Source organism: Haliotis cracherodii, unplaced genomic scaffold (assembly GCF_022045235.1).
Source record: "Haliotis cracherodii isolate W230 unplaced genomic scaffold, xgHalCrac1.p SCAF_21, whole genome shotgun sequence".
In the NCBI taxonomy this organism is placed as follows: Eukaryota; Metazoa; Mollusca; class Gastropoda; order Lepetellida; family Haliotidae; genus Haliotis; species Haliotis cracherodii.
In genome coordinates, this window is record NW_027266277.1 from 2,510,897 (window position 1) to 2,524,035 (window position 13,139).

General features: G+C 40.1%; 1 protein-coding gene across 2 annotated transcripts in view; it reads right to left on the reverse strand.

Moving 5' to 3' along the window:
• Positions 1-3,065: 3,065 nt before the first annotated feature.
• LOC139470946 (orexin receptor type 2-like) overlaps positions 3,066-13,139 on the reverse strand; it is a 107,904-nt gene continuing 97,830 nt past the window's right edge. For both annotated transcript variants that reach the window (XM_071253269.1, XM_071253271.1), the window contains one exon: positions 3,066-7,952. In XM_071253269.1, coding sequence (XP_071109370.1) covers positions 6,646-7,923 — 1,278 coding nt within the window. In that variant the 5' untranslated portion in view covers positions 7,924-7,952 and the 3' untranslated portion in view covers positions 3,066-6,645. The remainder of the gene's footprint in view (positions 7,953-13,139) is intronic.

The following is a 13,139-nucleotide window of genomic DNA, read 5'->3' on the forward strand; positions in this document are numbered from 1 at the left end:
ATGGTGCTTTGAAAACTGTCTATATGGCTCATCATGTGAGCGTTCAGTCAGAAAATTGACAACACAAGACCGAATTTGAGCACTCATTGAGGGTTTAATTGTAGCAAACTAAAGTTCACTAAAATCACAGTGAAATAAGGTGAAATAAGTATGGCTGCCGGAGTCGTTACAACAGACACACAACACAGTTCACATTTCATTAATGTAGTAAGGTCCACAATGACTGGCTAACTCAGTATCTGGTGTAACCGCCTCGTCTCTGAGTCTCTTTTGGGGGATCTGCTGTCACTTATCATGAAATGCATGGGTCAATTCCTGAAGGTTCTGAACTGGAGGATCCCTTGCTCTCACTCTACGTCCCAAAATGTCCCACTAATGCTCAATAGGATAAATGTCTGGACTTCTGGCAGGCCTGGGTAGTGTCTCAATTGCGTTGTGTTGGAGATGCTGAACAAAAGCTCGAGCACGATGTGGTCTGGCATTATCGTCCACGAAGACTGGACGTGTGGCGAGAGCATGGTTATCGAAATGAGGCACAACAGCACCGTCCAGGATCAAGTTCTGGTACCTCTATCCATTCAGTGTTCCGGGAACTGTGATGAGGTCAAGTTTACAATCGTAGGAACAACACCCCCACACCATGACGGATCCACCCCCAAATGGAACATCAGCTTGAATGTTCCTCTGATCATATGCTGTGCCTCTCTGCCTCCAAACTCGTGCCCTCCCGTCTGTATGATGCAGCAAAAGTCTGCTTTCATCGGACCAGTGGATCCTTCTCCATGTCCTCAGGTTCCAGCGAGCACGTGCTTGGCCCCAGGCTAAACGAGCATGGCGGTGCTGATTTGTGAGGAGTGGACGTCTGATTGCAGAATTTAGGCGTCGTCTGATGGTGCTGATGGACACTCTGTTGTATGGATGTCATCCATGTCGCAGCTGCGTACAAGTAGACTTTGGGCTTCGTCTGGCTTGGAGTACGAGAGCACGATCTTCCCTGCCATTGGTTTTTCTGGGACGTCCAGACCTCGGTGCATCCTTCACTTCACTATTAGCCTGCTGATGACAGTGTGATTAATGTTCAGTTGTGCTCCAATAGCACAACATGACATACCAGTCTGGTGCATACGAATAATTTGCCATCTTTGGCTCAGAGGCACTGGACGCTTGGGCATTTCACTGGTTGGTCAAAATAAAGCTTAATTTATGCCTAAAACCACATTTTAGCTGTACATGTGTCTGCCAACATAACATATGCCAAAAGAGGCTATGTGCATACTGCATGTTTAGCAAACCGACCCCTGGTACAAGCATGCTCAACGCAAGCATGCACGTGCAGCTCGGAAAAGTGTGTGTTTGTGATATCATGTTTACAGATGGTGTAGTATATGAAATATGTACTTGTAGTTTAAAAAACCGAAAATTATATTTTCTACTTTTACTTTAAAATGTGTGGTGCGATATTTATGACAAGGTGTATAGATACGTTTGTTCATGGAGACGGAATGTCTGGAAGAAGGGGTTTCAGACCAAACAGTCCCAATGCATGACGTAAATGAAGAACATTTTGTATTTGTGTGTATGACAGTGACTGACAGTGAGTTACTGAGTCTTTTCAACAGTATTTCAGTTGTATCACTGTGTGTCAGCTTACGTTCACCACCATAGTGAAACCCACGAGCCCATGTATGGTGCTGACAAACCAAGAATCAAAATAGGACGAATCTGGGACTCGATACAATCATAAGATCCTGGTACACCTGAGGAAAGATAATCGAACTGCGGATTTGTCAGGCCACCCTGTCCATGTTTTTTTTTTCCACGAACCAGCACATGTATGATTCTATAAACCGAACCTTGGGCTTTGACCTGCGTTATCCTCTTCTCCGGGGAAATAGATGGAATGTAATAGCATGACAATATATCGACATTTCAGTATTACTGATCTTATAATGTTGAATAATATGAATAACTCGACATTCACAATCCCGTTTACGTCACTAACATGAGTAATTGCGCCTGATGATCCACAAGTTTCCAATGACCAAACAGTACCCGATCCGGGTGGTGTACTGGGATAATTGTACACCACAATGCACTGCGATCACATAACATAGGAACAAATACACTGTCTTTATAAATCAACAAGATTTATTCAAGTGTTGTAGCAAATCACAATTTGTGTCCGGTAAACGCGCATACACAATACATTACAGGCAACAAAAACATTGACAGACGTGCAGTTAATATTGTCACACACAAGCCTCCACGAATGAACATTCCCAAAAGCTACTGTGTGATGGGACGAAGTAATGCTCGCTGAACATAATAAAAACAGTTTGACGGTCAATGCTCGCTTGCAGAATGTAATTTTGTTACCGATCATTTTAATACATAGAGGTTTTCCTTATTCAGTCCTTACTTTTTAAAACATTTTGATGGTTCCGGAGTTTTTTCTCAGTCACAGTGTTGACAGTAGATTAAAACAAATCTCGATGGTCAGTCTTTGAAAGGCTGGTGATTTTGCGTCATCGTGCAGTGAATGCGTGGATCGATGCGGTGTAAAACAGCATTCACTCACTCACGGGGAAACGTTTATTTGACCTTCACGACAAGAAAGTGCTTTAATATTACCGCATTCTTTGTTGGTAATTCAAAATTAGCTTTACTGCCATCACCCTCATAAAATTGCTTTGTGAAACATGGGCAAAGTATACACTGTTTAACCAAGATCTCGTAACATTCATCAATTTGCTACATTAACTAAACATGTTTGTCACTTGTTTCTGACAGATCAAACCCAGTTGCCATAGTAACAATGAATTACATTTAAACTCGAAATTACAAGTCTAGAATCGATTCTGACACTAATTTGTTCTGATTCAGCGAACGTACATATTCCCCATATGCGACCACACTGAAACGTGTGTTAGCCCAATCATAACTATGTTCCAAAAATATATTCATTCCATAGCAATTAGAGTGTATATCTAAGATTAAAAACATGTTTTTAAATACAACGCTCCATACGAATTCAGCGTTCATTGTTAATAACTGATTTTAGATATATAATTAAGTTATTATTGTGTATATGTTTCTAACCTGTAAGTTTTCAATGAAGATATATTTTATGGACTTTTGACATGATTGTGTTTAGCTACTTTTTTTAGTTTTCATTAATTACTGGTAAATCGAGTTGGCTATTCATCTTCCAGTGCTACAGTGTTGAATAGGAATGATTTCATGTAGAACTTGAGATTTTTGGGAACAATTTCGCCCCGATTATGTTGATATATTAGATAACATAATATAAATGCTGACTAAATCTTAAAACTTAATTTGATAACAATTGTAGACAAACAGTTACGAATTCCTTGCTATTGTAATTGAATTACTTTGCTGATGTGGCGCGCTATCTCACAATTAGACCCATTTCCTACGCAATCAGAGAACCCGCGACAGTCTCTTACATTTCACCGGTTTCATACCATTGACATTTGCAAATGACCCGGTCTCGTTGGCGTCCAATAATCAGAGGCTAACAATACCAATGAATGACTTCCTCAAAGGTTTCCAACGAGTAAAGCACTCAGTGTGTTACATTATCAACGGCTGATTCCTATAATTGGAGCCACGGACGTATGGTTCTAGGTCCTAGAGAGACACTGCAGATGTCTCCATGACACGGCTAAGTATTGCTGAAGCCCCCACATCTCTCAAGTAGTAAAGACACTCTGACTAAAACTGCCGTCATATAGCTGGAATATTGTTGAGTGCGGCGTTGAACAACAAACAAACAAACTTTGACTAAAACACAGGCCACAAAATCTGAATAACATATGATTCACTGTTTCTCGTAAACAATGAAATAACAAACTAATTATTTTGCTTCTCATGGCTTCTCAACTCAACGAAGTCTAGAGTTTGCTTTAAATTTTCCAAAATAATAATACATGTGAAAATATTGCCTTGTGCTTGCCTATGTTTGATATTAAAATGTCATGTACCATGGACGTATACTATACAACTCATGTTTTATAGGGTAAGTCAGATATGTCATTCTATTTAAATATGCACTTGACATATTATCAGCTTTGTGTATGGTGAAAGATAAAACATATCCCTAACAAATGGGAGCAGTATATTTCAAAATATTTCAAAGCTACTAAGAAAATTGTCGTTATCTTACACTCTCGAACAGTTGGGACAGCAGACACCATATTATCAATCACGTATGTTATTAATCATGAACTTAAATATTTCATCCCGTTAAGATAAAGTCGAGATAATTTGAATTCATTTTATTATTCCAGGTTGCATGTTTCAGTTGTGTTCTTCAAATACAGTTCCTGTAATGATTTCAAAGTCGAATCGACCAATCAACACAAAGGACAAACAGAGCATGCACTTGAATGAAATTGGTACGCAGTGTAACATTCTGATTATAATCGGATTTCGTTCTTGTCTTCTATTTTGGAAGAACCATGTCACGTTGTCGAACTACAAAGCAGTCTAATAATACAACCCATCGTAACATATTTTGCTTAAGGATTGACTTACAAGAACGCGTCTCTGATTAGTTTTACCTCATCAGCAGAAAATCAAGCACAAAACCTCGTCGTATCAGCTTCTTCGTGGACATTAACAGCAGTGCAAAGATTATCCAGAATCTGAACACCATATGATGCACACTTATACATCATAACATCATGGCGCACGTCTCAACATTGGCAAACGTACATCACAAAAGCTGATTATAGAGACTCACATGGTCATAATCCATGAGCAGACACGCACTATCAAAGATACGATGTTCTGTAGGGTATATTCAGCAGCATATAAAATATATAGCACACATTACTTTCTCTCGGTGTGTTAAATGTTGACAAATGGACGTCTGTAAGTTGATGATAGCTGTAAGACTAATCCCTTTGAGCACATTGGAGGCTTAATGGCATGAGTAATTTACACACAGTATGAGGCAAATGTTTGAATAAAGACTTCTGTAATGAATTTATGTGCAGACACCCCTCTGCGAAAATTACTTTGTCTATATTAGAAAAGTATATCAAGCTAAACCGTTTTGATAAAGAACGTTTTTATTCATTAACGGCTATTAGAGTATGTATAAATCAACGGGAGTGTCATTATAGTGTAATATATGTACATTAATACAAGTTACGGACTCATAGTTGGAAAGGATTTTATGGGCATCGGAACTTGTGACATCAGTAGCAATGAGTAAGACGTTGCGCAAACGGATAGTAAATCAAATGATTAAATGATATCAGACGTCACGTTGACATTCAGTGCAAATTTGATGCTGTTTTTATTGCTTAATTCCATTTACTGCCCATCAAATAGATATGCAGTTATTTCAGCTGAGACAAACTGATAATTGGATCCAAATTTAGCCTGAGTGCACCACGCCCCAGTACAGTGAAGTGGAGATTTCATGTAGCGGTTAATTCTTCATATCAAGGAAAATCAATGGTTTATGGCCCCAAATTAAAATTCTTTGCATATTGGCTGATACTCCACAGCATACTTTAAATGTCGAACACCGTGTTTGAAACAAGATAAACAGTGCACGTTACGTATGATCAGCTGTGATATTTAAGAAATGTACATTAATGATCACAGAAACTCTAGATAACAGTATTATCTTATGATACATACTTATATTTTTTTCTAATTATTTACAATTTGTAAATGTACATTCAAATATCAAAATATACATAACAGAGCAGAACAGTTCATCTGTGATTTCATAATTCTAAGGAAATAAAATTCGTAAATATCAAACAAGTATGGGATAATATATATTAAATTCGAAAAACACAGTTGTAATATTGTGGCACTATCACAACTCATGTATAAAGAATAAAACTAAAATTATTGCAGTGATTTGCACACCTGATCGGATAAATAAATAGATATACAACTGAAAAACAAACAAACAGGAGTTTAAAACGACACTAATAACATATCGTTTTCAATAATATTACACACCCTGAATGCATTTTCATTTAACGGTATTTACAATGGTCGGAATGCCACTAAACAGAACACCAGGCATAGCCAGGGTAGGGGTCAAATACTGGCTATGTGATGTTAGATTTAGTGACAATTCCACTTTTTGTAATAACATTATTTGGAAAATATAGATATGAAACAATAGAAATGTCCCTAGTAATGAAATATACTACAAGTAAAAGTGATGCTACTTGAGACAAAAAGTTGTGGCAATGATTCTATGGTTTATACAATCATTTTTAGTCAATTCATTTGTAACACCGATTGAAATCGGTGATACAAGATAATAGCAGGCTTAATGACTTATGTACAATAAATGTATTGATTTAATTATAGAAAAGCTTTGTATGTACATATGCAAATGCCTAGTCTCTATGAAAAAAATAATATTCAGGATCGAACTCTTTTCGCATGTCATAAAATACAACTGTCCCCCCTGTACTTCCCTGATACAATTGTACTCATACAACTGCGCCGTGGATCCAGATCTGAGCGAAGTTGAAACGCTACATCGTCCGTAACGCAAACGTAACAGAAAAACACACACGACTGCGAGAGTCAGATATAATGAAGTTTCGTATGTGTGTTGAGCACAGTGTTTGGACCATGAATCTATTTACATCCTCTTATCAAAGCCCTCAAGTCGTCTCTGAATGCTCTGTTCATGAAGGCATAGATTATTGGGTTAGCGACGTTGTTTAAAAAGTACAGGTTGTACACGATGACGTTGAACGGTATACTCTGAAGTCCCATCAGCCATGACGGGAGGAAAGAAATAATAAATACAACGGTTACCACAAACAACATGGCGGCGGTCTTAATATTGGCATACAGAGTTTTTTCCCTTATGGCCGCTTGGCGGCTCTGGAAGGGACGTTTGGACTTCTTTTCATCAGTTACAATGTTGTTTCCATTGATGGCCGTCAACTGAGTCTCCTCTGCTACCGTCTCCACGCCGTTCACGCTGGTGTAGCAGCTCATCCTCTTCCTCTTAGATCTCCAGCGCCTTCTTACTAAGATTGACCTATAGATAAGCGCATACAGGATAGCCACTGCTACCAAACAAAGTAGAAAGGATCCAGCATACAGCTTCTGGTAAATCTGGGTGAAACTGATGCTAAGCAATATAGCGCCAGGTACACACACGCCAATGTAAACTATCCGCGTCTCAACCTCCCCGGTCTGATTGGATTGTTGGTATCCAGTATTGTTTGTAACGTCATAGTTGAGAGAGACGTTCATCACGTCGTAATACGTCTGGCTTGAGACGGCTGTTTCATTTAATGTTTCGTTAAAGCTTGTTCCATTGCCTGTCGCTTCAGGGGGAACTCCAAACTGTTGGATTTGGTAGACTCCAAAATTCAAAGCAGTAATGACGCCCAACAGAAAACTTAGAATTGTCAGCGCCACGCAGGCGAGTTTTGCACGTTGCACGGTCAGCACGTGCAAGAACGGATGGCAGATGCAGCAGTAGCGGTCAAAGGCGATTGCCGTCATAATGAACGCCGACAATGGAACGTTGGATGTTATGCAAAACATATACAGCTTACACGGGATGTCGTATATGAATTCGTATTCCACCAATTCAGCGACAATTGTGTATGGTACCACCACCAAACAGACGACGAAGTCTGTTGCAGCTAACGCCAGAATGAACACGTTGGATGTCGTTTTGTCCCGTTTCTTAGAGTAAATATAAAACGCCAGCGCATTGCCAATGACTCCGAACACTGTGAATAGTGTTAACATGATGATCACGATGATTAAAGTGGCTTGAGAAGTTGCGAACTCGGAAGCATCGTCTTTGTTTGGCACGGACACAGCTAACGTCGTGGTCGCCATCACTGCCGTTGTGTTGGCGGTCATGTTAGGGGTACCAGTGGTTGCCATGGTGAAAGATCTTGTTTACCACTTGAGAGCTGCAATGACAAAAAAATATTCAGAGCTGTAATTCATTGATTTCATTAATTTTGCAACTTTTCAAGTCTATGTAATATGGTGAGATAATACATTTACTCTGCAAAAAAACCCGCATAAGTAGTAAAATCGTAAATATCTGACAGTATTGGCGTACAAATTTAATGCAAAATATCAATTGGTCATTTCTGAATAGTTGGAGAGGTAAGAATGATGTACTGCGGAGATAAATGGTGAAAATGATGGATTAATCTACAAAACAGTAGTATGGGTGACCCTGGCGTCGAAACACACCAACATGACATGCACGTACAACATCACTTCTTTGGCTACAAAACCCTCGGAGTTTTCCATTTGCATGTCATCATGATCTTACAGCAAGTGAACAGCGAAAGCGTGCCATGACTTCTTGATGGCCAACGCAACAACGCCATCGGCCGACTGAAAACAGGAGAATCACCTTCAGCAGTAGACAGGTTTTCCACGTCACACTAAGCACCATTAAAATAATGTGGAACCGTTATCAGACACACGGGACAACACGGACCTTCCCAGATATTGTCGGCCACGTATCACTCCCAGAGCATTGGACCGATGCATACGGATACGTCACTTACGTGAAAGAACCACCACGTCCGCCTCAACAACTGCGGTAATCCCGTGATTACGAAGGCTATCAGCCCAGACAGTGAGGAACCGTTTACGTACTGAATGTATTCGCGCGAGACGACCAGTTCAGGTGTCATTTTGACAGACCTGCATCATCGGCTGCGACGTCAATGGTGTCAAACAGAGTACAGCCACAACTGCGATGGAGGCAAGCTTGGTTCAGTAAGTCACGTTTTATGCTTCGCCGTGCGGATGGTAGACGTCGTGTTTACAGACGTCGAGGGTACGTTATGCACGAAAGTACATGAAAGTGGACAGAGTTGGTGGTGGTTGTGTGATGAGGTGGGCAGATATCTCCTTCACTGGTGAAACATACTTTGAGCACATTCTATGGCCACACGTGCTTCCCATAATACAACACGCGGTCAAGATAACAAGACAACGCCCGACCTCATACGGCAACATTGACAAGAGCCTTTTTTCAGGAATCTTAACATCCAGATCTTGCCATGACCCTCCAAGTCTCAAGATTTAATTCCACTGGAACATTTATGCAATGCACTGGATCAACGACTGCGAGCACGTCAGCAGCAACCACAGAACCTCCGACAGTTGGCACAAGCACTGCAGGCAGAGTGGGTGATCATTCCCAATGCCACAATTTGGGATCTGAAGGCTTCCATGGGACGACGATGCCTGTCAGTTTTCGACTGAAACCGTGACCATACAAGATATTGAGAACAGATGACCTTCACCTTGAAAAGCTACTGTTCCATGCGTGTCATATGGAATCTGGGTCAATGACAAAGATGTATGCCAATTTTGAACAATCGCCTACCATCTGTTGATTTTTTATATGATATTTAAAACATACATCTTGAATCACTTTTGCGTTGTTGTTTTTTGCAGAGTATATATCCTATTTCTGTGTGAGCAGAATGAAAGATGTGGTACTTTAAGTCTTGTGGTCATAAATAAAAGCAACAACAGCATGTAATCTAAATGCCTACTAAACGAAGAGTCCAACCCATGCTTGCTGTAAAAGGCGACTAAGCTTGTCGTAAGAGACGACTATCGGGATCGGGTGGTCAGGCTTGCTGAATTGGTTGATACATGTCATCGATCCCAATTTTGTGGATCGATGCTCATGATATTAATCAGTGGATTGCCTGGTCCAGACTCGTTTATTTACATACCGCCGTCATATATCTGGAATATTGCTGAGTGCGGCGTTAAAGAACAAACAAACAAACTAATAAAGGAAGAGTCAACTGTACCATATCGTTAGCGTTGTATTTTATCATGAGCATGTGTTCATGAATCACTATCAAATAGTGACGACACCAGGGTTTCGCCAACAGGTGAGCGTTTCCTGCCCAACCGATGGCTCCCGTCACAAATACATGCAAAGGCAGGTCATTTGTTCACCGGGGAAAAATGCGGAATTTTGTTCCTCGTAAACAAGCAGATAACCTTCAACCAAACAACAAGAAACGACATGCATTCGACAACTGGACTAACATGGTTCGGGATATTCGTCAGATATATTGTGATCCTTCTGAAATACTGACGTGAAAACATTATCCTCTGAGATCGTCATATCAGTTGCAGGTAAGTGACAAACACAGTAACCGGATATTTCGTGATTCTGCCGAAAATTTGGTTTTAAAGTACTCCCTTATCACATTACATTCGACGGAGGAACACGTACCTATAATTGCACAGGTACAACGAAAGTTAAAAGCCATTAACATCCTTTTGTAGTGTGGTAATGAAGAAATAAACACAATCTAATTGAATTATGTATTGCGTCTATTCTTCAACGCAGTTGAGGGAATCTAAAATATATTTGTTTTTTTCCCAAATGCAAACACAATACCCAATAGGATACCATGTTCAATTTTCTGCAGTCATCAAGGCTACAAGCACAATTTGATTTGCTAGAGTGAATAGAAGTGTCATACCATGGTTCTAATTACCAAACGATGTTACATTTGGAAATCAATGACGACTTATCTTCCATCAGCGAGAGTCGGTTTTCAGTATCAAAACCTCGCCCACACATAGCACGAAAAGGAAATTGCGCTTCGCCTCCAAGATGTATGGCCAAATGCATTACTGTAAAATCTAAACGTTAACGTAATTCTTACAGTTTCCAAAGGGACCGACACAATTGGAAACTATGACACACAGCTTGGACGTCTTCCACTCTAAGTCATGCTCGTTGTCAGGTGGCCTCGTTATGCATGACGGTGTCCATCAGAGAGTTACTGCGTCTAGACCAACTACCTGAGTAAATTGAAGATGCTTGTATCAGAACTTGACTGTCGTGTTTTCAGATTATACCAATTACACACCATTTCTACCAACTAGCCAAAGCCGGGCGACGTCTTGAGACATTGCGGCAGCAACCACAGACTGAGTCAATATTGTCAACAGCATCCAAAGCGCTCTGAATAGTGCGAATTTCATTGTCGATTTCGAATGTGCCTCAGAATATGTTATGGGAAAGTAACATCGATTAGGAAGCCGCAATAATAAGCAAAGCGTGTAAATTAGCATTGTACACATTGAAAATCAATATTTCTTCTATTGTGATATATATTGACTCTGATTATCATCATCAGAGGCAGCAACATGCACTTCCTTGTCAGTTAAAGGAACATTTTTCTCACTATTTGAAAGTGTACATGCACTTCTCAAATTAAAAAAATCATCATCAAAGTGTTCATCTTTAATTCAGTCAGTAGCGATTTCCGATGACATTGATACTCAAGGAAAACCTCCCTCCTTTCATTGCTTTATATAACAAGTAACAATAACATTAACAATTATAGATTTTTCAATACACATGTTCATGTTTTTGTCACAAATCAACCAAGTGCTAACAAATTGAATAACTTAATTAATAATGTATTCGAACGAAACATTTAAATAAATTTAACTGAACAATTAACTTAGTTTATGATGCATTGTACAAATGTTTGTCTTCATTATTTATACTGTGTGTACTGAGAAAAGAAACTAACGATTGTGATTGCAAGTCGAGTTTAATTAAACATGCACCGCTCGGTCTTAGCAAACGTCGAGTTGGAAGGATATCGACGGTACTCGATCACAAGATTAAAGTAAATAAATCAGAAGATAGTATCTAATAATACAAATTTAGCCATGGTTATTTTCAGCAGCGAAAGAATGGAGCAGGTTATCAGCGGCCGCGAGTACTCGAAACAAATACCATGGTTATTGTATTTGCGACCACGATCTTTAGATTGCGTTTCGACCGCAAGTGACATAGATGTAAATATCAAAACGTTATTATTTATTCAGGGTCGCATTCATCAATATGTCAGTTTTTTTATAGATAAGACTTTAGATCCTAGAAAACACCTGGAGGCCGTGTGGTATGGTCTGTAGAATAGTGAACCAGATTCTAAAGAGCACAGGGACCTTGTCCATGAACATGCACGATTTCCATTTGTCAAAACTGACGGTAATGAGCTGTGTGATTGAAAATATTATAGTTTATGAGAGCAGATCTAAAAACAATGAATGCTTTGAGGTTTCATGTTCCATTTTTTCAGCCTAGAATAAGGCCCTGTTGTGATATAGCGGGGCTACGTGAAAGGGTCAACATGTTTAAGCCAATGCCAAGGCAGCCTATAGCGCCTGTGTGTGTGTGTGTGTGTGTGTGTTGTTATCGCCGCACACAGCAATATTTCATCTGTATGACGCCACCCTGTTCGTGATCGAATCTGGACCAGATTTAGTGATTTATATTGTGAGCGAGATTCACGACGTCGGGGTACGATAACGCGCCATCAACCAAAATCACCGAGTCTGTCCACCCGTTACATCAAGTTGCGTCTTACAACCAGTCCAGGCTGCTGAAGACCAACTCTAACCCGGAATCCCCACGGGGTGGGCGACCTATAAACAATCAAGTTCCCCATCATGTTGAACAGCTTTCCCCATCAATAGAGCTTTTAACGCTTTATCAAAGTAAAATGAGGACTAGGTTTTTGCAGATTAGCAGTCCCAGCGATATGGATTAGATTCGTTGATTTCTGTAATCTTTAATGTGATGACGTAGATAATCTGACTGTTGAAATGCCGTATAAAGGGAGACAATATCTTAGATTCACACGGGATACAAGCTTCAACATCAAAACCTTAATTGGCAATTGAGGAGTATAATCTCTCTTGAAGGTACTTATGGGAAAGGGGGACCGGGTGGCCCAGTCGCTGTGTGGAACTGCGTCCCATGGGCACAGACCCGTGAAGATTCCGGGGTACAATAAGTCTTCAGCAACCCATGCTTGACGTAAAAGGTGACTATGCTTGTCGTAAAAGGCGACTAACGGGATCGGGTGGTCAGGCTGGCTGACTTGGTTGATGCATGTCATCGATCCAAATTGCGTGGATCGATGCTCATGATATCAATCAATAGATTGTTTGGTCCAGACTCGATTATTTACAGACCGCCGTCATATAGCTGGAATATTGCTGAATGCGGCGTTAAACAACCAACCAACAAACCAACCCATGGGCACACCAGAAACCTGTGGTCGTGGGCTTGA